This window comes from Lycium barbarum, chromosome 12, assembly GCF_019175385.1.
Source record: "Lycium barbarum isolate Lr01 chromosome 12, ASM1917538v2, whole genome shotgun sequence".
NCBI lineage: Eukaryota > Viridiplantae > Streptophyta > Magnoliopsida > Solanales > Solanaceae > Lycium > Lycium barbarum.
Genome location: NC_083348.1, coordinates 8,302,875 through 8,329,847, shown reverse-complemented (window position 1 = coordinate 8,329,847; position 26,973 = coordinate 8,302,875). Strand labels below are relative to the sequence as shown.

The 26,973-nt window shown below is 36.6% G+C and overlaps 1 protein-coding gene across 2 annotated transcripts; it reads right to left on the bottom strand.

Annotated features, from left to right (window-relative positions):
• Positions 1–7,553: 7,553 nt before the first annotated feature.
• Positions 7,554–18,436, bottom strand: LOC132621718 (photosystem II stability/assembly factor HCF136, chloroplastic). 2 transcript variants are annotated; one of them, XM_060336077.1, is made up of 9 exons: positions 17,865–18,371; positions 14,883–15,118; positions 12,462–12,592; positions 10,963–11,095; positions 10,679–10,801; positions 9,214–9,288; positions 8,359–8,474; positions 7,900–7,984; positions 7,554–7,813 (listed from the first exon to the last, which is right to left on the bottom strand). In XM_060336077.1, exons 1-8 carry the CDS (start codon positions 18,184–18,186, stop codon positions 7,918–7,920), a joined length of 1,203 nt encoding a protein of 400 aa, XP_060192060.1. In that variant the 5' UTR covers positions 18,187–18,371; the 3' UTR covers positions 7,554–7,813; positions 7,900–7,917. The 2 variants fall into 2 exon arrangements, with proteins under 2 accessions (XP_060192060.1, XP_060192061.1); XM_060336078.1 differs by lacking the exons at positions 7,554–7,813; positions 7,900–7,984; positions 8,359–8,474; ... (2 more) ...; positions 10,963–11,095; positions 12,462–12,592 and adding an exon at positions 12,716–13,428 and having other exon boundaries at positions 17,865–18,436.
• Positions 18,437–26,973: the final 8,537 nt, after the last annotated feature.

The window sequence follows — 26,973 nt, the reverse complement described above, 5'->3', positions numbered from 1 at the left end:
ATTTTCAAAACATGCAGAGTGTGTACAGAAACATATGTCACATCAAATCCGGCCCCTGCCAAGGGACTCGGCAGACAGAACGTGGCCACCCTCCCGACGCTGGTGCCACAACACAGAAGAATCAGAACAGGGGCATAACCCCGTAACATAATATGTCATATCAGATGACCATAGCAAATCATATCAGAACAAGCGTACATGGCACAGCATACTCCACAAACCCATGTACGCGTATACCTGCCCCCTCACATCGAGGCACGGCGAACAATGCAAAGGATCACGCTTGACAACATATCCTGGCCCGAGCTCAGTGGGGGAAACATTGAGGCATCCACGAACGGAGTAGTGAGAAACTAAATGCACTAAAAATACCATATATATATTTCCAGAGACTCAATGAGGCATATCGAATGTCAAATCAAATCAATGAAATCGGACGGAAACATAGTAAGTAAATTTAGATGTCATAACGGGTTACGGAGGCATAATCTATCCGAGATCGTTTTCAAGATTCAAAACAATTTATAAGACTTAATGAAATATTTAAAATAGTTTTTATTTAGTAGATAAAGGAGTAGTTAGAGTATCTCTAACGAAAACGCTCGAAGACAAGTCATAGACACATAAAGGGTAAAATTGGAAATAGTGGGCCCACCTCGGAACCAATGAAGCGGTGGGCTCAAATTACGTTTTTTTAAGCTTATGGGGTCACCTACAAGGGTTCTAGGACATTCCATAACTTCCTAAGCAATTTGGGAAAAAATTTCATAATTTTTCATCAAAGCATACTTAAGGAATTCAATTCTATTGAATGAAAAAGCGACGATTTCAAACGCGGATTCCGATGGACAGAATATTCCCCGAGGCGTAAATCCAAGCCTAGTACATCTAGGTCATGCCAAGAGAAGAATCGGGATAACTTTACATACCTTTGTTGCCCTTTACGCTTGCCAAAACTCAAATCCCGTTTCGTCCAAAACCTACAAATGGTCACATTTACCAATTTACTATTCATAAGACTTAAAATTTCAACCTTAATCAATTCTTGTCTATAAAAATTTGAGCAGCATCTCCCCTATATATATATCATCCCCGAGGTTAAAACTCGGCTAAAACAACAACAACCATACCAACAACAATATATACAACATCAATAATCGACTAGGAACGCATTCTAGCGTAAATAGTCTTATTTTCCAAATAATGTGACAATTCCAAATCCAACTTTGCACTTACAACCCGATATCAATATTTTCATATTCACATACTAATATAAGACCATTCAAACATAAACCAAAAGTATTCCAAGCTATATATTCAATATTCAACAATTCCATCAACTTCCATATTCAATCCAAAATTCTTATATATGCAACAAAACCATTCCAACACATTTTCTACTTACTAATTCATCTCCAACAACAATCTACACTTTAACAACTTCATTATCTTAATATCATAAAATCACATTAATGTGTCATAATTCTCTACATTCCATTTTCATGTCAACTTCACTCATATAATCTTCCTTTGCATTGTGAGGATCACAATAACACAACTAACATGTTAAACAAAATAAATCCAACATTATCTCAACAACATATACCACACGGCCAACATGGCTTCTTTCCAATTTCATCCAATTTTCATTCAACTTCCATAATTTCATAAAAACTACATTAAAATCACATAATTTCCTATAACCATTTTCAACAATTTTCCATACCAACTTGAACCATTTCCTTCCATTTCCATTACAAGGCTTCAACAACACAATTAACATAACAAATAAAATTGGTTCATCCTTCTACACACATACATACCCACTTTGCAAACTTCCATATTTCCATAATTTCCACTCATTTCTACATACTACAACATAAACAAACCTTCATAACATAAGAAAAAGGAATTGATTCTTACCTTTTTCTACAAATTTCTTCACTTGAACAAGTTGTCAACTTGAAGAAATAAGTGCTCCTTCTTCCAAAACAACTACACCAAGTTGTAAAGGACCCTTAATTGAGTAGGAAAACCACAAGCTAATAATTTTTGGAGGAAGATTTTGAGGACCTAATTTTCCAAGGTCTTGGCCGTGTGGGCCTTCAAGTTTTTGCTCTTCTTTTTCTCTCAATTTTGTTCTTGAAGATTCTTGAAAATGAAAGAATTGTGGTCTAATGTCTCATTTAATACATGGATTAATGAATTACCATGGGCTTGGGCCATATGGCCGGCCACCCCTCTTTTGGGCCTAAATTTTCTCCCCTTTTATCTTTTTTTGGGCCAACCTGGTTGGTCACGAGTTGGGCCTAGCCCACTGACCTTTCGACTTTAAAACGTCCATATCTCCTTGTACTGACGTCACTTGGGAACCCACGACCTATGGTTGGAAAGATAATTCAATTATCTACAACTTCTATTTCTTGGTATTTTTCCAAATTCCAAACATATAATACCGTTTTTGCCCCCCAAAGTCAGGTCACCCGAAAACGTTTTCTTAAAAATATTCGTTTGGAGGACTTCCACTTTGATTTGGCCCAAGGGTCCTTCTTGAGTTGTGTTTAACTTCACATATGTGATTCATATAATTTGTCACATGTCCCAAAAAAAAAAAAAAAATCTTGACGTGTGGGCCCCACCTCAGCTTACAAATAATCCGACGTTCAAAAATACGGGATGTAACAATATATCTCACTGACCAGGTGGCCAGACAACTGTAAAATCTCACTGGCCAAGTAGCCAGGCAATATGTCTCACTGACCCCTAGGCCAAGCAATCTGTTTCACTGACCCGTAGGCCAAGCATATCTGTCTCACTGACCCGTAGGTCAGGCATATCTGTCTCACTGTCCCGTAGGTCAGGCAAAAGAAAATGTCTCACTGACCAAGTGGCCAAGCTAAAGAAAATATAAGTATATCACGCATATGCTGAAAATACTAATATTGTAACATGCCTCTTATGTCTCTCTATAAATTCAAGGACATAGGGAGTGGATATGGCCCCTCGGAAAGAACAACATAACACTCGGAAACTATGCAATAATATGACAAGCTTAACATATCTAGTCATAAGGTTCATTACATTCTTACCATATATGGAATCATGCCAAGAAAAGAAGGAAAAACCTTAACATACCTTTTGGGTCTCCTTAACTACTCAATGCTTATCCTTCCGAGCACTAAGGGTAAGTCATTGAAACGCTTACAAGGTCAAATTAGATTAATTGGTAAGCTAAAGAAAATCGGACAACATTTCCCTTATATCTTCTACCTCCTCCAATCTTCAAAACAACTCCCAAAGCACAATAGAACATCAACAATTCCATAATCAAAATATTACATTCAAGCTATACTCAATTCAATCCCAAAACTTCTTTTCATAATCAATCCATAACAACTACTTCATACAACCCCTTATACACTTGTATACGACAATTCCTTAACATCATTATTATCCCTCATAACAAGATTAGGCTCAAAACATGCTAATAGTTATAACTCAAGTTAAATCACAACTCAAAATATCATCAAATGCATATTTGAACTTTTCCTCCCATTTCTTCTCCGTAAATCTTAACATAATTACCAAACAAACTCATAAACATTCAAAATTCAAGAACACTTCAATTCCATGGTTGATCCACCTTAAAAATACTCACCCAAACATCTTTAAGAAGAGGAGACAAGTGTAGACCTCACTTGGAATCCTTAGCCTCTTTAATCTTCACTTTGATCCTTGGTTTAGACTTGGAAATATATTAGAATATGTTTGGAGAGGTTTCTAGACTTGTAGGAATATATGTGCATGTTGTGGAAGGGTCTAGAGTTGGGAAATGACCCAAAAATGACTGGCGCGTCGCTGCTCACTGTAGCTGGCGCGTTCGCGCACTGTAGCTGCGTGTCTCTGCTCCGCCGGCCTAACTTGTAACATCCATAACTCTCTACTCCGATGTCATATCGATGAGCAGTTTGTTGTGTTGGAAACTAGACTTCATGAACTTCATTTTAGGCTTTTACTTTACCTCAAAACTCTTCATATACTAAAAGATATACTTCTCTAAAGTTGACCCAAAATTTCTGTCCAAAATTCTGTCAAAGTTTTCCAAATTTTTGACAAACTTATTTTTGTTCGATTTAGTTGATCCTAGAACCTTTGGACACTTGATTAACACTTGTTAAGAGTATTCCTTAATCTTATAAGGGTTCCATGACCTCTCCAAGCTTACGTTAGTTCACTCACGACGCAAACGACGCGAAATTTTCGAGGTGTAACATTCTCCCCCCCTTTAAAAACATTCGTCCTCGAATGTTGAAGTAGAACTCATTTTGACATTGATGTCAATATTCTCACCTGCATCTGCTGGCATTTACCTTACTTACTGGTAGTCTTACTCACGTATTCGAAACCGAACTCTATTCGACTTACGCAACTTGTGATCCTCCTCGCGGTTCCCTGGAGGCGATACACCTTAAGTTAATAAATCGTAACCATAATTTGCAGACTTGTGACGCTACATTGATTTGTTGAAGCGACAATCCCCTCCTGTTCATTTTGGGGTTTAAACTTTTATACTTATGGCCCATTCAATCTCTCCTTATATTCTGCTGGCGATTTCTGAGAACTTATCTAGTAACCTCATCATTCATATGATTAGTGATCAACTTGATGTTTAGCTTCTCTTTCCTTTTTATCTCTATGAGCCTTACGCTCTATTTCTCAGTTGATTAACAGTTGTACATGGAGCTCTTCTGCTGAAATGTTACTCCATTTCTTGTCTGCATACCGTTCAATTGTGTCAGTACTGATTGATTCTGCTCAACTAGTTAGTATTCTCCTTAACTCTCTTGGGTTGCCTTACACTGTTTCTTTGTCATTCCCCAGTCTTACTGCAGTAGTATTCGATAATTCCTTACACTGGAGCACCTCAATTTCTGACGATTAATCTTTCTTGGATTCCTTGGTTTCTTTATATGAGCCGTAACATGGTTTCTTCTTACCATATACAGTCCTTCCTCGTGCAATTACTAGCTAATCATCCCTACGTACATGTAGATTCTATATTCATGGTTTCCCGATTCCTTTGGTATTTCTTGATTACTGTTATTTTACTACCAATGGGTGTATTCTCGAGTTTGCTGAATTTCTTGCCCAAGTAATTCTTGAATATCATCATCCTTTTCTTATGGTTAAAATTTATGCACGTACTCACAATTATCCCTTTTTCCTTATCACCTGTCTGTCTACTGGTTCACGCCTTATCATCCTCGTTATCCCTTTGACCTCTGTCGTTTACACCCTTGTATGCTCGCTTACCCAGTACTTACCATATACCTTTATTCTCTTTTAGTCTCATCTTCTTTATCCCCTTTTTATATGTCAGAAACTTTGACTCCTTTGACCTTTATGTATCCTTCATATGTTTCACTAATACTCTATACCTTCATCTTCTTAGAGTTTAACTTATTCTTTTCCCCCTTAAGGATAACCTCAGAAACTGGTAATATCGTATCCCTTACTTTCCTGTAGCAACTGAATTGATCCTTGCGGTATTTTATCCTCCAGCTAATTTAACATCGAGACTTCCTTCCACCCACACACTTTACTTGATTATCTCTTTCTTCTATATTCTCTTATAAGGCTTTTTATACTCGGTCTGGGCTATTGGTAATTCTTGTACTTGCATCAAGAATATCTCGAATCTCTTCTTCAATGATCCTCTTCTTTCAATTTACCCTTGAAGTTGCTAATCCTTAGTCCGGCTGATAAATTAGGGATAAATTTGGAAATTTTCCGAAATGTGAACCAGGCTCCTTACCATGCAGTGAAGTCAAATCATTTCACTCTTCCCTTTGTCTGCAGTTTCCAATCATAGATGTCTAGCAAAATCATTATCTTGCTCATGCTATGCGGTCTCATTGCCACCAGCTTTGTTCCAATCAGGCGCATCATCCCTTTATTACTTCCTTTGAGATTCTTCTTAGACTCTTGGCCTTCGCTTGATTCTTACCTGATAAATCTTCCTTATAGTCTGGCATCCTCTATTTGTTGTTTGAGTTTACCAGTCGCACATATACTCATTTCCTCTATTTACCTTTTTTCGATTAAAGATTTTTGTTTGTTCCTTCTTCTATACTGACCTTATCTTTTCGTCAACCTAATCTGGTTTCTCCTTTTAATACCATCGTAAGTCGATGCACTATGGCATCTATTTTCCACGACTCGTTCTTTTATTTGCCCAGCTCATACCGTTCTGTAGTTCTTCTTTACTAAGTGGCTATACCATAGTCTGGCGTCATAGTTATTCCAATATCTTGTCGATCCTTGTCCCTTTCTTATCTTCCCTTTCGATACCATAGCTTGTTCCTATTTATACATATTCCTTGTACACTCATCCTATTTCCTTTATGATCGAATTTCTGTACTCCTTATCAAGACTCTCGTTCCATGCTATTAATGTTTTGCCTCTTGGCCAGACTCATTAGCTTATGAACCTTCCTCTTGTCCTTGATGGTTATTCAACTTCCTTTAACCAATTCATTAGTGCACTTCTCTTACTTTCGCTCTTAGGATCTTTCTTGACTTCCCTTGCTCATAAAGTGCTCTTCCCCCATCCGCCATTATATAGCATTGGCCCTGGAATTTGTAGAATATTCCATTAGAAGTACGAATCCTTTCTACTCCTAAAATCGTCTCATGGGTGGGGGAGGGGGGAGGGGGGGGGGGGGGGGGGCTTTTCCGCTTTCAAGGTGAACGTATCAATATGGCTTCATAATTATCCTTTCGGATGTGCCTTAAGAGTCAGAAATCCCTTGACATCTTTCATACAACCTGCTTATCCTTTCTCAGGTTATATCCATACCCATCGTTATTATACTCCAATCCTGCTTATCAAGATCTGTTTCTGGGATCTTCGCATTCGTCCTGTATCACATATTGCCATACTCTATCCTTCCTGCTTACATACTTTAAAAATTTATCCAAATGGCTCTTCGCCTCTACCGCCGCCTTAACCCTTTTCTCGAAAACTTTAGTTGACCCTTACTAGCAACATACTTCCCTTGCTTATACTTCTCTTCTTTCTTATGATATCATAGTCTTCTTCTTACTCTTATGTACACATATTCTTCTTCTCCCTGATATTGTTGCATCGTGATTACCCAATTTTAAAATTTGGAGAAAACAATATCAATCTTCCCTGTAGCACCTGCTATCTTAACTTCAATACCCAGCTCAATCAATACCTTTAGCATATCGCAAGATCGATCTACGCACAATATTTAATGTGGCCACACATGCATTATCGTTTACATCGCTTATTAGTACCTCACTTACGAAATATCCCAATGTTGTATCAGAACATTTCCTCGATTACAACCAATAAAGCCGGTGGATCTGCAGTGCACCCTCATATATGTAATCTTGCACAACATTCTTCTTAGCAAATAAGTATGAAGAGTGCACATTGTTTGTCAAGAATTACGTTACATTTTACAGCCTACATCCTGTTGGAATAGTAATTGAGAAAGCATTCTTTGGGAGATAATCTAAACAAATGCAAAGCCAAGATACGTCTCATCTTATCAAAGTTTAATTTGTTTGAAAGTATAGTATATCTTAACACAATTCAAAACGTCATCTTCATGATAACGTGCGAGTCTAATATATTTTCAGTAGATAATTTAAAACCTCAAGCCCTATGAACACTTCCCTTTGATATTGTGATAATCAGCAATTAAATTGAACAAGTGTATATAGATTAAATTACAGTTGTTCAGCTTCAAGTATTTGCTTCCAAAACTGCTTCTTCACTAGCCTGCACAAACACAACGACCATCAGATGAATAATAAGTTTGAACTTATTAGTAAAGAAAATTGCTAGTGAGTTGAACCCCAACCTACCTTGTTTTATGACTGTATCTATCCAAGATACTTTAGTAAGACACCATCATTGCCCAGTACAAACCCCTGGTTGTCATTGATAAACCTGCATCACATTGTTTCACAAAGATTGACTCAAAGCAAATCAGACCTTTCTCCTCAAATTTCATTGTGCCGTCTAACTTTGGTTTTCATGTGAAATCAAATAACAGGAAATCAAGGCGCATGCTTTATAATACAAGGAGTGGGACAGTATGGAGTTATCTATAATAGTTTACTCACATTAGCATTACACTGTTTCTTCATTATAGACAGCAAACTAAGTATGTCAGCTTAAAGAATGACGGTTGGCATATATAGGTTAGAAAGGGATAGAAAATTATGAGGACCTAGCAGAAAGGAGGAGGACGATGCAGAATTCAAAATGCTAGCAGAATTGAAAAGGTAAAAATTAAGTAGATCTAAATCTTGTGAGCTTACTTCACTGAATAAAGATTTGCAGCAATATTATCAGCTGCTTTGTCACGAATCCATGTCTTGCCACCATTGGTGGTCTTCAATAAAATCCCACTGCCACCAGCAGCCCAGGCCTCATCCTGAATAGCAAACACATTTGGATCGTCCAATACATTAACAGCAGAAAAATGATCCAATATAAAATGTAGGAACTAATTTAAGTCCCAATTGAGGAAATGTAGTTCATTGAAAATCTTTTCTCTTGGCTAGTATGTATCTTATGATAACCATTAACCAGTAACAAAATCAGGTAAGTCAATCAGAAATCATAATCTGACTTATTATAAAAATGATTCTGAAATTACTAGTTTTTCACTTAACTTAGTATCTGTTGGAATGGCAAATTATCCTTTGTCTTATCCCTGCTGCAACAATAAATTTCCAGCTTAATCATCTCTTACCAAGTACTATCAACATGATACCCCCCTTTGGCGCTAATATCCTTCCTCTTCTTCAAGTTAGAACTTTATTTTTGCATATCAGTAACCCATACATATTTTACACATCCAAGAGTAACTTACATTTGGAACAAAGTATACTGGATGAGATACAGTGATCATAGTCATTACATGCATAACAACATTGCTTAAAAAGTCAGCTCAGCTCGTGTAAGTGATCATAATGAGTAACAGCATCATGCTCCACAACCATTCCCCAAACGAACAGGAGAAAATAATAAAACTGATGATTCAAGATATATCAGGGGAATGGTTCTTTTTGGGGCATTTAAATGTCAGCATCATTAAGCGATACATCACAATTCCCCAAAACTCACTCATGTAGTACACAATGTTTGATTCAGGGAAACCATGCATATACCTGTGAGCGGTAGCCAACATCTAGAATGCCAAAACCACGGCTTTGTACTGAAACTTCTTCAAAGTCCTCTGTTATCTGGAGATCAAGGACAACGTTGAGTTTCACTACCAGAATAGCTATAGATGACAAAAGCTCATACTCTAGAACCAAGTAAAAGGACCTTAACCTGTATAATCTAAAAACTGGTAAGTTTATGATGTGCCAAGAGATAAGTGTGTGCACCGATTTTGGGTTGATTTAATATCTCAAGCAACCTGGTCTACTCTATTCTGCCATTATAGACTTTGAGCCCTGGTGTTCATTCAACCCATTAGGCTACTTTATTGCTTAGGAACCAGCATTTTAATTCTAGCCTCAAGAAAACCAGTCAACCTCAGATCATGTGCCAGGGTTATTCATATATGATATGCCCTCATTAATAAATAGAAGAATATAGTACCTTAAATGAGGTAGTTGGTTGTATGTATCTTAAATCAGCTGTAGTCTGCTAAGGCACACCAGCTTTGTGTCATTGGGTTTTTGGATTTTACCAGTTTACAAGAACCGTCTCCATCTTATTTTTTATTGTTTTTGGATAAAAGAACCGTCTTCATCTTGAATATGAAACACTCAAAATCTTTTCTAAGTACATATTTTTTTTTTTTTTTTGAAACTGGTAACTTTCTAAGTACATATTAAACTGTCCTAAGATCAGCTGAAAGAGTGGAAAACCTAGTACTCGATATATGTAGAAGAACCAAAATGTCTTCCATCATTAGATGGTTATCTATATCTATTAATTTGCTTAACAAAGATACTTGACCAGTCTCCCAAAATGCATGTAATCTGTAATTTTTAATAAAGATATTACAAACTCCAGGAGTCCTGCTCCAGGCAACTAATTCAATGGAGATACCATGACAAGTTTGATACATAGGGAAAAGGAATAGCTTGCGCTACTCAATAGATTTGAATCTGACATTCATGTTGACTTGGGAATACCTTCAAGTACTTTGTTCAAAAATAAGAGAAAATTACTATCAAGGATCAATCGTGGTAGCGTAAGATAATGGGTTCTTTCATTATTTTAAAATGAGAATAAGTTTAAGAACATGTAGGTAATGTACAGGATTTGATACCAACATAAACTTATGAGAAATCAGAAGATCCTAAATATAGTCTTTTTACAGAAACCCGATATTGCATCTTCAGAAAGGATTTTTTTTTTTTTTTGGCAAGTTTGAAGAAAGGATTCTATCTAAGGAAGTTGATTACTTCAATTGAGATATCAAGGCAATTGAAAACGCAAATAATGTGTAACAAGATATGCTACATTTCATCCAGTCCCAACAAGAAAGATTTATTTCATGCTAGTTTTGATTTACATACTACGTTTTTTTTTTTTTTCTTCCAGTTAATGCCATAATATGTACTTGTATTTCCAGACAGTCTGTACCACTTGAAAGTATGATTGTAATTTACTAACCCCCGTGCCCTTGCTAAGGTATAGCCCTCCACCACGCACAAGTAGCCAAAGACCACCATCAGACCTCCAGCCCATGCTTTGGATTCTTCTAGCCACGGCTCTGTTATGTGGTTGCCAGTATGCCTGTAATGTATTGTGCATAAAACTACATGAATATAAATATACAATTATTTGTTTTAAAGTAAAAAGGACAAAAATTCAGCACCACCGTTGATGCTAAATACGGCAAATGGACTTGTTAATTAACACAAACGTGAAAAAAATATGTGCTAAAGAAACAGTACCTGCCCTGGCTCCCAGGTCAGGTAGAAGTTGCCACGGCTTGAAACTGCTACATAACGTCCATCAGGAGAGCGATTAACAGTACTGAAAGTGCCTGTATAGTAACTAGCACCACTAATGCCACTAGAAACTGTTCTGCAATTTCATTAAGGATGGCTGTCATTTCTCCATATAAAGAAAAAAAAAAAAAAAAAAGCTTTGCAATACTTCACTCAAGCAGGGTATACAATAGCTGACATTATGAATATGAATACATTCTCTACCAAGCTCTTCTATACAAAGCTTAGAGGTCAATATGAGAAGGTGTCTTGGAGGAAGCTGGTTTGCAACAATATGGGGCTACCAAGATGGATTTTTATCATGCAACTAGCTGCTCATACGAGGCATACCACTAGGGACAGACTGTAAAAATGGGGAATTACTACAGAACAGGTGTGCCCTTTGTGTAAACAGAAGGATGAAAGTATTGATCATCTGTTTTTTGAATGTGAGGTATCAGCCTATGTGTGGAAAAAGCTACTGCAAAGGCTCAATATACACAGATGTCCAATGCAATGGGGTGAAGAGTTAGATTGGGCAGAAAAGATGGCTACAGGGAGAAGTCAACAGGCTCAGGTATATAGAAGGATGTTAGCTGGAGCTGTTTATCCCATTTGGAAAGTGAGAAACCTGAGGGTATTCAGAAGCAGCACCTCAAGATCCTGATTAAATGCATTATCCAGGAAATCCATTTCAAGACTAGTACTAAAACAAGAGTTGCTAAGTGGGTGAGAAACTGAATTCTTATCCTGTGTAAACAATCAAATAGCATGCATTAGATGTGTTTCTGTGGTTTTAAGCTAGAACTGACTACTGGGACAGTTGTCCAGTAGCATGTTCACCCCTGTACTTTTAACGTTCACTTTTGGCATAATACAATTATTTTCCAAAAGAAAAAAAAAGAAAAAAAAAGCTTTGCAAGTAAATTGATCATGAACCCTGGTCTTAACAACTTTTAGCAATCACGTATGACCTAAGCCAGCATCAAAATCGATTAGGTGCTAAAGCCAAGAGCATAAAACTTTGTCCCAAAATGTAGATTTTGTCGTCAAAAACAATTTGGCTAGCATCATCTTGTTTAGTAAACTGTCAGTAGTTAAAGCACCACTAGTAAACTATCAGTAGTTAAGCAATTTTCCTGAAAAAGTAGAAAGCATAACTTGAGAGTAGAGCACATTCAAGAGTGACCCAGATAATAGGTTTTACCAAGTACAAATTACCTTAACAAAGAGTGGAAATCCAGCTTTTCGGTTACTTAGCGTTTGGGTTTTCTTTTTCCTTTCATTAATGAAACTCAAACCAAAATATATCCGTTCATTAGTTTCTCTCATTTTATTGCAGAAGTAGCACGCCAACCTCAAATCAAGATTCGACATTCCATCCTTGTGCATCATAGCTAACCAGTGAAACATGTCAACAAATAGCATTTCACACTTCTGAAGTGCACCTTCTCAGAGATTACCTATTAAGGGTAGCGGAGACAGTTTCTTGTATAGCAGCTCTCCAGTTGTATCCTTTGTTTGATGTAACATATATTGCACCTTCGTCAGTTACCATTTCTGCACTTTCTTCTCCAGTTGCCTTGATATAAACCTGTATATCAAGATGATTTTCTTTCCTTAAGATTAGTAGCAAGAACAGATAGAAGAGATATAGTTAGACAGTGTGCCTTGGGATATGGTAGAGTTAAATTGCCATTATTGAAACAAAGGTATAGACGAACACGAATTAATTACCAAAACTAAAGGGGACAGAGGATTTAGAATGCCGCACAATCAACATAGCATGAAGACCAAAACACATTGATAATTCTCTTTCTTTAAGCTCAATGTCAAATTAACATAAGCAGAAATCGGAGATTTCACTGCAATCACTATTAATCGTAGTTGCTATCTTGCTTAACGGCTAATGTCTCAGATCCTAAAAGGCAAGCTTTATATTTATTGGGAGTTGCAGCTAGCAATGCGGTTCTTGGACTTGTATTTCCCCATTATTTCATCTATTGTTGGAACATGACATTGATTGTCTGACCGCTTAATATCCCCATAAATGGCCATCTCAATCTTGTCAAGGTCTTTGTCGCTGAAGCTGATGTCACAAGAATATCCTTTCAAATGTCTTGTGCCCACTGCAACCTTGTCTGCTTTAGATCTATTCACCCTTGTTTGAAGAATTTGACAGTTCTCTAACACTGAATCACCACCTTTAGAGAAGGGAACAATGTGATCATACTCAAAGCAGAGGCAACCTTGGCAGCTGTGGAATCGCTTGCCAACAATATTGCCAGCTGCATCTTTTCTCCACCTCTCGGGATCTCGACCTGGAACCTTCTCGGCTTTGGACCAGCATTTCTTTCTAGCCTCCAAGTCAAAACTTCTAGGCCTTCCATCCTTGTTGCCACTTGTAACACCGCCATTATTAATGCTGATCTGATGCAAAATTGAAGGTTATCTCTTTCTTGCTTCTTGACTTCCACTCTCCCAGCCCAGGGGGAGGGAGTTGAGAGGAAGAAGTGATAGTTCTCTATTCTAATGGAGAACAGGCATGTTTAAATAGGATCCTATATTTTCCTGTGTTACTTCAACTTTGCAACCTTGTTCTGTATTTCAAAAATGCTTTACTAAACAACCATATTAAGAGATCAGTGTGAAGGATATTTATGTTAGCAAACAAGAATGTCTTCTGGGGCATGCTTCAATTTTGATGGTAGAAGTTAAGAAAGGAACTGCTCTAGTTTTTGGAAATTTATTCTGAATCATTTACAAGACAAACTATAAAAAATGAGAAGTCACATCAACACCAGTCCTTTCTAAATCCAGCATTTTTGGGTAACATTGACCTCAGGACAAAGCATCATACCTCAGTTTTGGTAGTCTTTCAAGGAAATAGTAGCAACAGTTGACTGTTATGAAGGAAAGTGATAGTATTCTGCCACAGTTGAAGTGCGCTAGCAAAGGAGTTCTTAAGCAACAAGCAGAGGAAGAGGGTGGGAGAGGAGGGAGAGAGAGAGACGGAGGATAAAAAGACAGAAACGCTCAGCTAAACTTAATAAAGGATATAAGGTGCAGATGAATGCAAATTGTCTTCAATTTTACCTTATAATTCATTTCACTAAGAGTAAACATTGAACTTGCTAACAGATGCCAAAGCAGCAGTTAAGAGGGGATTTTTAACCCACAGAAACAACTTGCTAGGGTGGTCTATTCTGTGGAAATGCTTCAGCACAATATAAGGCACCACTCGACATCTATCCTGCTAGTCAGATTTGTCTTAATTCTAATATTTGATAAATTATCCACTCAGCCTAAATTTGACTTTTTGAACCTGCTTCCATTATTAGATTAAGTTTACATCCTGCAATGTAGGTATTTTGTTTACTGAGCATGTACGAGTTACTACATGAAAGATAACCGGTGACTGTCAACAACTCCAAATGGCTAGTAATTGTCATGTGTGCTACCTCAAACAGTACTTACTCTCCAAGCTTTACATAGAATAGTATTTTGAGAAAAAGTTTTTGCAAAACAAAAAAGTGTATATAGTCGTACTTTTTTGTAGAAGTTTCTGAGTGTTCCCAAAAAGTTCTTTTAAAAATTGTGCCTTGAGGAAGTTTTCAAGCAAAGTTTGTAAGAGAGAATTTTTTGAGAAAAAACTTTCTAGAAAAGCTTAATCACCCATATTTAATCGAAAAACTTTCCACAAACATCAAAATATTTATATGAAGCGCTAAATCATGTGTGCACAGTGACTCATCCAAAACAAAGTTTTCTACTAAGGTTTTAAACTTCGGAGGTATCAATTTACCCACAAAGTATAAGGGGCTGTAAGATCCGAGCTCAAATTCAGAAACGTACCAAGAAAAATTGAAGAATATTATGCTTACCATGTCACCGGGAAGTTGAGAACTCAAAGGTATCCGCTTCCAGTTTTCACCAGCATCGGAAGTATGCAACAAGATTGCTGGTTTTCCAATAATCCACCCTTCCTTGCCTTTAAAACTGATAGAATTAAACCGATAATTGAAATCTTCCTCTTCGGCAGAGGCTATAGATCTTGGTGCCCAAGTGGTTCCTCCATCCTTTGTTTCCAAAATAGTTTGCCTGGTCCCCAGTAGAAAACCTGCCAACCATTGTTCCACTAATAAGCACAAATCTTAAACTCAAGGCGCAAAACACACGGCAGTGCAGTAAACAAATATCTTCAAAGAACTATTTCACGTCATAATTCAACTGAATTAAGAAAAAAATCTTAAACATAAAGCACAACACCACGAGGTTGTGCTTGATGATATCTTATCACTTTTAACCAAACTAAGTACAAACCTGACACCCAGCACACAGCACCATAAGGCTATCAACGATGCTTAGATTATTTGCCATCAATGTTTGACTGAATTAGTACAATTTTCAAACATAACGCATCAGATCCTAAGGCTTTTAAGTATTCTTCTATCTTCAAAGGGATGTTTTAAACTTCAGCATTCTTCTATCCTAAAAAGGATTACTTAAACTCTCACGATCAGTTAGCTAAATTAAGCCTGACTCTTTAACGTACATCCACAGCATTCTAGGGCTTTCAGCATACTTAGGTCAAACTTAATGCAACTTTTAAAGAAGAACCCTCATCCAGTTGTTGTTATAAAATATAATGTATAACCCATAAGGATTTGAGTAACGCTTATTTATCTTCAGAGATGAATATTTTAGCCCATCATTCTTCAACAAAATTAAGCAGAATTCTTAAACGCATCACGACATCATAAGCTGTGAAGTATAATCACATCCTCCTTTTTCTAATTGGTGCAAGCTCACATCTTTGTTTTATTAAGCACAATTCTAAAATTAATGCATCATTCATAAGGTGTTGATTGTACTCTTATCTTCAAGGAATAATTATATTAGTCATCCCTTCAAATTGAGTGCATAAGTCTCATCAATGTTTGACTTAAGGGTGCATCTGTTGGGAAACATTGTCCTAGTGTATTCGGTTCCAATGAACTGTGGGACCAAGGGAAACATTTCCTCAAAAAGGAAAAAATTACTTTTAGACACCTAGGAATAAAGTAATTCTCCTCCACAAATATCCCGATGGTTACTACAGATGACTTGCTTCAATTAATCCTTAGACATTATTTTGTCAACCTTAAAACACAATCGCTGTACGCTTTACTACTCTTGTACGAGTACCCTACTTCACGATGGTTACTACATATGACTTGCTTCAATTAATCCTTAGACATTATTTTGTCAACCTTAAAACACAATGGCTGTACCCTTTACTACTCTTGTACGAGTACCCTACTTCACCTATGTTAGGCTAACCCAACCCAAAGACACTCTTAACAGGGGTTATACTGTCTGATTTGACCAAACACGCATGCTTTTTTCCCCAAAAGGCACATACCACTAAGAGTGTCCCTAACTTTTCCCTTTGTTCTCACACCTAATAATCTCCCTCTAAACTTATACTACATGATTCATCACCAAGATTGATGGGTTTATGTGGAGACTCACTATATATCACCCACATCATCCAAGTATTTATGGCCACCAAAGCCCACATGCTTCTTCTTATGTGTGCGTCTCCAAATTACAAGCAAAGGCTGTGAACGGATTATAGACAAGTAATTACAGGTAGTTAATCGTGTTGGGTGTGCGAATAAAATAACACATTGGTAGCTAAAAAGAAAAATGAGCAACTTATAAGGTGTTGGATATATGTAAGGCCTTTTGGGGAAAACCGTGCGGGCTTGACCCAAAGCGGACAATATCACATCATGTTAAGAGTATCTTTGAGCCAATTAGCCCAACAGCTAGTATCAGAGCCAATGGTTTGGCGGGATGAGTATGAAGATGGCGGAGTGTGGCGTGGGGCCTGGCTTAGTGCCTTTGCCCATCTATTGGCTGATTTACAACAGTTACCCATAGCTTTGAAGACGTATACATAGCCTTTGGGCTTCGATGACCGTAAATACTTTGACGATGTGGGTGGCACAAAGACAAATTGAATCTCTAACCCGTGATGAGTCATGTGGAACTTGGTTCGAGGAGAGATTGTTGGGTGTGCGAACAAAATACCACATTGGTAGCTGAAAAGAAAAAAGAGTTACTTATAAGGTGTTGGATACTCTTAATAATGTGAGGCCTTTTGGGGAAAACCGTGCGGGTTTGGCCCAAAGAAGACAATATCACATCATGTTAAGAATATCTTTGGCCGTTTTGGCCCAACAAATCGGTCATTCCATGTCATCATTCCATTGGACTTGTTGGATCTTCATGGGGTGCAACATTAGATTTACTTTCCGTCATCTAGATACTCATCTAGTCGAACCATCATCTCCGATATCAACTTAAAGATACTCTAGATAACTCGTAGAATTTTTCCCGAAGAACTCAGATTTTTAAGAGTTTCCCTACAAGGTATACATAGTTTTCTTTATTATTAACCTCCAATGCCGAATGTTGTTTACCCACCCAACATCCTAATTTTATACTCCCTCCTTTTGAATTTGTTTGTCTGGTTTTGACTTAGTATGGAGTTTAGAAAAGTAAAAAAGACATTTGAATCTTGTGGTCTTAATTAAATTAAAGATATGTAGAATGTACCAAAATGCCCTTTAATCCTGTGATATTAAACATGTCATATGGAAAGTTGAAATTAACGAGTTGGCAAAAAAGAAAAGAGACATTTTTTTTTAAATAGACTAAAAATGAAAGTAGGGAGTATCCAACTAAACATTGAATAATGTTTGCAAGGTAAAGCATTTTGTGGTTTCCTCCATACTAAACACAATCTAATCAATTAAGCAAAATACTTAAAGTTAATGAAGCTTGTAAAGTAGTCATATGTTGAAGGAATAACATACCGTGCGTGGGGTCGTCGGGAACGAAGGCGATGTCGAGAAGGACAACACCAGGGTCAATAGGAAGATAAACTCTTTCCCATTCAGAGAGAGGGACGTCGTCAGCTTTAGCAGGGAGAGGAGGAGAGAGTAATGTTGTTACTGCAATGGCAGCAGCAGTGTCAGCTATTAACTGCCTGCGGTTAATATTAGCTGCTTTGCAGGGAGCCAAACGAGAAGGTGGAAAGTTGTGGGGAAGAAGAAGGCGGGGAGGAGTGGCAGTAGTTGTTGTAGGCTTGAAAATGGAGTTGGAGAAATCAGCAAGAGGCTGCAGAGATGGTGCCATTGTGTGTGTTTGTTGGAATGTTGCACCACTCCCTTAACTCTCTTCTTATCTCAATGGGAATTGAATGGAATGAAAGAAAGAGAGTTTCGGTTGCCTTCGCGGGATGTTAATACTACGAGTGGTCATAAATTCGTTATCTAAGGCCCCACCTTCTCTTCAAGAACATTCTCCATCTTCTATATTAAGACCGAATAATAATAGTGAATAAACACGAACAGCTAGGGGTGTGGCTCAGATGGTAGAGCGCTCGCTTAGCGTGCGAGAGGTACGGGGATCGATATCCGCATCTCCATTATGCTTTTGTCGTACTGAACTCTACTTTATCTTATTAATTATTTATTTTGACACTCACTAAATATTTTTTAATTAGATAAAATTCAAAATGAGCTTCATTGGTAATAAATCATTAACCATCTGTGATTTAGAAGTATATGCTCTAAATATACCAAATTCGCATTTGCTAGTTCAATTGTTGTTTTTTTAGGTTAATCTGGTTTACGATTTAATCCAAACTCATGTTATCTTTTCAACGTTTACTTTCTCATATCAATGGAAGACAATATCTAAATCCATTATTAGCCTATTGGCCTTTTTAAAAAATTTCTAATATTTTAATTACCGCGCGAAGCGCGGAAAATTTTACTAGTTATTAATAAGAGACGGATTTTTTTCTCATTGAAAGATAGCGGGTGACTAAATATGTGTCGAGCAAAAATACAATCAACTTATCAAAAGAAAATGAAAACATTTTGGGAAGGTGCTCAAAATGAAACCAAATGATTAAAAGCTGAACAAAGACTAGTATAAGCTTTTGAAACTTTTTTATGTGAAGAATAATTAAGAGGCCACAAGCCCAATTTAGGCAAAAAAAAAAAGGTGCGGCAATTGGCGCGAATGCCCCTCTTTTGGGCTGGTCTTTAGATTTTGCCCCTCAAAATGGTGGTCTTTAATTATTGTCCTTCCGAGCAAAAACAACATAGTAAAAAGACATTACTATCCCTAATCGTTACATATAAAACACAAATATCGTTATTTTCAAATCCTTCCCTTCTTTCATATCGTTAACCCAGCCCAACTTCGTTTCCAATTTTTCACATTATTCAAATCGTTGTTTCAAGCCAAATTCTCTCAATTGATTTTTGCTGCTACAACATCCGTAAAAGGTACAAATCTTAATTCAACTCAATTTAACGATTTTATTGAGTTTAGATTGTTAATATTTGAAAAAGATCACCTTCTACGACCTGATTATTAAGAAACAGATGACATATAGCTCATATTGAACATTGCGCATGATAAAATTAATCAGCAAAATAGAATTGATTGGATTTAATGCTTTGTTCTGATTTTAATTACTTTATACCTTAATTAAATTAGTATACATGCTTATTTACTTGAAATTGTAATTATAGTATATTCAATTTAAATCAGGCAATGCTTATCGATTTAAACTTGAATTAAGGCAAACTGTGTACAAATTTAGAACAAGTATGCCGGAGGAGGCAAAAGTTCAATTTACAAAAGAGTAGAGTATGCCGTTACCGGCAATGTTCTGAACCAATTTCATAACAAGTATGCCGGAGAAGGCAAAAGTTCTGATTTATATAGCAGTATAAATTAGTCCAGTTGGGTCAATCCTCTAATTGGAATAACTGTTGCAGGCATTTGATTTAAATTGGATGAAGGTAGAGGAGGTTTTCATTTTTTTTTTATTCTTTTTAACCAAAAACAGTCACTTCATTATCATCAGCAAAACAAAAAGTGCTTATGCCGGATGAGGCAAAAGTTCAATTCACAAAAGAGTAGAGTATGTCGTTACCGGCAATGTTCTGAACCAATCTCATAACAAGTATGCCGGAGAAGGCAAAAGTTCTGGTTTATATAGAAGTATAAATTAGTCCAGTTGGGTCAATCCTCTAATTGAAATAACTGTTGCAGGCATTTGATTTAAAATGGATGAAGGTAGAGGAGGTTTTCATTTTTTTTTATTTTTTTAACCAAAACCAGTTACTGCATTATCATCAGCAAAACAAAAAGTGCTTATGCCGGATGAGGCAAAAATTCAATTTACAAAAGAGTAGAGTATGCCGTTACCGGCAATGTTCTGAACCAATTTCATAACAAGTATGCCGGAGAAGGCAAAAGTTCTGGTTTATATAGAAGTATAAATTAGTCCAGTTGCGACAATACTCTAATTGGAATAACTGTTGCAGGCATTTGATTTAAATTGGATGAAGGTAGAAGAGGTTTTCATTTTTTTTTAAACCAAAAACAGTTACTGCATTATGTTAAGCAAAACAAAAAGTACTTATACCGGAGGAGGCAAAAGTACAATTTACAAAATAGTAGAGTATGCCGTTACAGGCAAAGTTCTGAACAAACTTCTGAACAAGTATGCCGGAGAAGGCAATACTTCTGTTTAGAAGCCATTAAAGTAAAATTCTACAAACCTAAAGAAACTTACACTTCATTAACATACATTTAAATATATATATGTCCACAAAACATAAAATCCTAACTTCATAAGTACCAAACTACCATCATCAGTTCTAATTTCATGTGTACCCATTCCAAATTGCCCCATCGTCAATTTGGCCAGTGTGCTGGAATAACCTCTGCCTTACAAATCATAATTCTCTTCGCAGATCATCATTTTCTCTACTTAGAGCACCGTAAAGAGCCCTCAGAAAATCTATGTCTCTTTTGATATCAGCAATTTCATGAGTAATTTGCAAATTTGCAATATTAGGATGGATTTGGTTATGAAGATGGGCATGTTCATGTGCTTGCCCGTGGCCACCATTAACATGTACAATATGTTGATTTTGGTTCATTTTGTATGTGATTATATCTGGTTTTCAGAAGTAAAGTGTTTTTTTTCCTTCTTCCAAAAGTTTTGTTGGTTTATATAGAAGTATAAATTAGTCCATTTTAAATTGGAATAACTGTTGCATGGATTTGATTTAAATTGGATAAAGACAGAGGAGGTTTTTCAGTTTCATGAAAATAACTATTGCAATTTCATTGGAATAACTGTTGCAGAAACAGTTACTCCGTTTTTTAAGAATGCTGGTAGCGGCAGAACTTTTGTTTACAAAATGGTAGAGTATGTCGTTTCAGGCATACTTCATGACTTTACATACAAAGCCTGCTGGGAAGGGCAGAACTTAAATTTTCAAAACTAACAACTTAAATACATTTCATTTTGTTTTTTTCTCAAGTGAATCTCTCTTTATGCAGGAAGTTTAACAAAATAATGACACCAAGATGCATCTACGTAGCCTTCAACGGCAAATGGGATGCCGCCTACAATTATGTTAATCATGAAACCAAGCTAATACTTGTCAATGATGGTGTAAATTTTCAACAATTCACTCAACAGATATTTGCGGGGCATACACAAGATACTCAGCAAAAAGAGGCCAACATATGGTTTGACACCAGTGAGAAAACATCCAAAGGGATGCGTGTAACAAATGACATTGATCTTCACACTTGCTTGTACCAGCTCAACAACAATGACAACTTCAGAAATTCCCGTTTCATATTAGAGTTCAATTCAGCTGATGCGGAGAACAACCCATTACAAGAACATCATAATGACTCCATCCTAATGACAGAAGGACAAACCATAGAGGAAATTGACAGACAACTCTGCATTGCTTATGAAGAAGACATCTCTGAAGTTGGATTGGATGACGAACAACACAACCCTATTGGACATAACCTTGGGATTCCACATGAGCAGAGCGAGATAGTAACTCCTAACCAGACACCTCAGCAGCTACAATGGCCACCGCCAAACATTGAGCAAATTGTAAACAATGACCTTTCTCAGCATCCAACTTCAATGAATGTTGTATCACTTACTCCGAGCATGACAGTTGAAGAGACACAAACACAGCCATGCAACAAAACAAAAACACTAAAGAGGAAGAGGATACAAAATGATACACAAATTTTGACACCTAGTGCATCGATTGATCAAATAGAAGTTGGCATTTTATTCAAAGACAAAGATACTGTGAAAAAGTGCATGAATAACATTGCAATTACTCGTCATCAACAGTACAAGGTAGAAAAGTCATGCACGCAATAGTATTACATCAGATGTGTTGACCCAACCTGCATTTGGCGTTTCCACAGTTCAAGGTTCAGCGGATCAGAACTTTTCAAAGTAGTTAACTTTGAAAAGAGACATAGTTGTTCAATAAATTTCATCACCTCTGACATGAGGAATGCAACTTCAAAAGTCATAGCGGAATACATTATAGACTTAGTACGCCATACACTACAAGAGATAACACCCAAATTTGTCATTGAAGAAATGAGAAGCAGATATGGCTTGCACATTGGTTACCACAAAGCATGGCGTTCCCTCTAACACGCTTATAATGTCATAAGAGGAAGCCCAGAAAATAACTACACACTTCTACCGCAATATCTTCACATGATGAAATTAAGAAATCCTGGAACAGTTGCTAACATCAAATGGACCGCTGAAAATAAGTTTAAGTATGCTTTTTTCGCTTATGGAGCATCAATTGAGGGTTGGAAACACTGCAGACCAGTAATGATGGTGGATGCAACCTTCTTGAAATCAAAATACTGCGGTGTGCTCATGATAGCAGTAGCAAAAGACGGAAACAACAACATATTTCCTCTCGCATTTGGTATTGCAGACTTTGAGAATAATGAATCCTACAGGTGGTTCTTCAGACACGTGAAAAAGGTGTTTGGCACGCGCAAAGACCTATCAATTCTTTCCGATCGCCACTCATCAATTGCAACTGCAATCAAAGAAATGTATCCAGATACCCAGCATGGAATATGCATCTACCACATGGAGAAGAACTTGCAGAATTATTTCCCATCCGAAGTGATCCTATCACTGTTCTACAATGCAGCAACTACCTACAAACAAGCAGAGTTTCGTACCTATATGTCACAGATACAACAAATCGACCCAAAAGCTGCAAAATACATAGAAGAATAACCACCGGAAAGATGGGCACGTTCATTGCACACCAACAGGCGTTACAACATGCTCACAACAAACAATGTCGAGACAATGAATTCTGTATTGAGGAAAGCAAGGGAGTTTCCAATAATGGCATGTATTGATTACATCCAGAACAAGCTGCAAAATTGGTTTTACCAGAGAAAATTGGACGCAACAGGACCGTCCCATGACCTGACATATTGGGCTGAAAAGATTCTGCTGGAAAAGATAAGTAGAGGCTTCACAATGAAAGTAAGTACATTTTACCAACACACACTTCAATATTAGTTTGGTGAGCAATGCATAGTTTAATTTTAACCAAACACAAAAGTTATGCTGGATAAAGGAAGAACTATGACCCTATTTTTATACTTCGTTCTGCCGGAAGGGGCAGACTCCTATTTTAACTAGCATGGAATTATGCCGGTAAGGGCATAACTATGACACTGTTTTTATGCTCACAATGAAAGTAAGTAGATTTTATCAACACACACTTCAATCTTAGTTTTATGAGAAATGTATAGTTTAAAATTAACCAAACACAAAAGTTATGTTGGACAAAGGAACAACTATGACCCTATTTTATACTAAGTTCTGCCGGAAGGGGCAAACTCTTATTTTCACTGTACAGGAAGTATGCCGGAAAGGGCATAACTCTCACATAATCTGAAAATTGCCACAAAAAATATCACTCATTTATATTGTCAATTTCCACAGGTAGAAAACATAACTCCCGTCAAATTTGTTGTGAAAGATGAAGGATATCAATACAATGTAGACCTGAAGAATATGACTTGTGAGTGCTTGGAGTTTCAAACTGATGAGTTACCGTGCACACATGCCATGGCAGTTATAGACAAAAAGAAGTTTGCCAAAATTTACATACTGTGCGGACTGGTTCAAGAAACAAGCCTGCCAAGAGACATACAAAAGTGAAATACTATCAGTTGGAAATCAAGACTCATGGATTATTCCACAAAACATTATGGATATTAAAATAACGCCGCCTGATGTTAAAATAAGACCTGGAAGAAAACAAACAAAAAGATATTGCCCAAGAAGAGAATCGACAAAGTACACATACAGATGTGGTAGATGCAAGTTCTTTGGACACACTAGGGCAACCTGTAACCACAGTCCAGCTCTCAATCCATATTCAAGAACATACAGGAAGAGGAAATTGCCATCCTAACATCACACTCTTATGCATGGTTTATATGAATTTATCTTATGATTCTTGACGCATAATGCACACTCTGCCTGAAAGAAATGGCAAAACTTTGGTATTACTAAGACTATGACTTCAAGCATCTTATCACACATTTATTCTTCTGTCCATTCTTTCTTTTATTATTTTCTTTTATTAAGTTGTTATCTTCTTGTTGCCAATAATAAAAGACTACATAATAGCAAGAGATAAATGTCCCTACATGAAATCTACAATTCTCTACCATAAAACATTGAGGAAAAAGAAAAAAAATCATCAACTTTAATTATCCAATTTTATAATTTATGCCTCCTGTGGCAGGTATAACAGTTTTTGCCGGGAAAACAAAATTGGTATCTCAAAGACTACATCCTGGTAAGTTTAATAGATGTATGCCTTGGGACATAACAATATTGTTTCTGTCTGATGTTTTCAAATTTTACATTTATGCCGGAACCGACAGGTCTTCCGCTTACAAAATAAATAAGTATGCCGTTAGGGGTATACTTTTGTGCTTTGTTATTTATACAATATTTTAAAATGCTGAAAAATTGGATAAAACATTCAACACAATACAATTAACACTAAGTAAAATATTTCATTCATTAATACTAAAATTTCATTCATACAAATTTTGGAGTGGAAAAAAAAAAAAACAACAACAACATAGACTAAAAATAAAAATTCATTCATACTAAAATAACAATTATGGGGTCTCAACTAATCCTAATAAAATGCGTTCTGACTGGTGAAAAATTTAAAAGGTTTTGTCTTTGTTGCTGGTTGTGGCACGTTTTCTGAACTTAATTTCTGCCGGAAAGTGTAGAACTTCTGTTCATAAAATGACAAACTATGCCAACCCCGGCAAACTCCTATTACATAACCACCATAAAGTTGTGATGCAAAGGGCATAACTTTGGTTTTGAACAAAATAACAGCTTTCCGTCACAAATAATCCCCAATAAATGCATTTTGGCTGGTCAATAACTTCAAAGGGTTTGTCTTTGTTGCTGGTTTTGGCAAGTTTTCTAAACTTAAATTATGCAGGAATGGGCAGAACTTCTATTTACATAATGAGAAACTATGCCGACCCCGGCAAAATTCTATTACATAACAACCATGAAGTTGTGATGGAAAGGGCATAACTTGGATTTTCAACAAAATAACAGCTTTTATGAACAGAGAAGTTGAGATTAAAAATGAACACCATCAAATTACAAAGGGACTTAAAGTTGAAATTTATAACACAAACAAACTATACAATCTTATAACATTTACAAAAAACACAAGGACGCACGAAAAAAAATTACATAGTGCAAAAATAACTAAAACAAACTATTTTTTTTCCTTTCTTCACAGATCTAGCTCAACTAAAACAAACTATTTTTTTGCTTTCTTCACAGATCTTGCTCTCTTTTTCATCTCATACTCACACTCCATATCGTTATGCTCATGATAATCACTTCCAGCTGTATCTGGTGGCGTGTCATAACCCTTTTTCAGCTTATCTTTGCCATGACAAACCAAATTGATTGACCACTCTTTCATGTAGTTCATCAAACCAGAACCATCCCAATCAACATGATTTTGACCATTAATCAGCATATCAGCAAACTTGATCAAAAAACGACCACAATTATAATCTCTGAAAGTCATAAAAGAGAGATGTTTTAGAACAACAGAAAAGTAAAAACAATAAAAAAAATAAAAATCAACAAAAAACAATGGAAAAAGCTAAAAAAGATAAGAATGAAACGTACGATCCTTGCTTTGGACAGGCAGCCCAGGTATATGTCAGATTACTGAAGTTATTGTATGATGGCCTGAATAATTGAAAATCATTGACCATCAACAACTTAGGGATCATACCACAGGAGGCCTCGACAATGCGAACCAAACGATCATCATTATGATTGAGTGAGTTATAAACTACCAATTTACGCTCATCAATCATGAAAACAGCAAGTACATAGTGAAAATTGCTTTAGGATCATCATATCCTGGGCGAATAGGAATTAATACTCTGTCGACATTCTCCCATGATATACCACATTTTCCTCTTTGCCCATACACAATATTACTCAGCAAAAATGCATCATCACTGCCGCTAGCAAACCGTGGTAATTAACCGGGTCTTCGTAGTATCTATTGATGTCAAATTGCACAAGCTGATCAAACATCATATCTACGGTTGTGTACTTAACAGCATTGGCAGCTAGAGGATGATACATCATTTTCTTCCTCAAATAATATAGCATCACATCAATATGTTGTGTTAAGGAAAAAAAAATAGCGACTCAGCAATAAAGAAAAAAAAGAAGAAGCAAGAAGCAATAACTAATAGAAAAATAAGAAAAGAAAAAGTAAAAGACAATCACGAACCTCATCATTAAGCGCATAGAGATCATGGTACAGCTCCAAAAAAAACATCCTATATTTTGGCTCAACATCACCCAACTTATAAACTTCACTGAGTTGGTTCAACTTTCCAGGATACATTACCTCATCTTCTGCCCTGATTAAAGAAAAGGGAACAAAAATTACAAAAATACAAGCAGAAGTTTGGTTCACAGAAAGG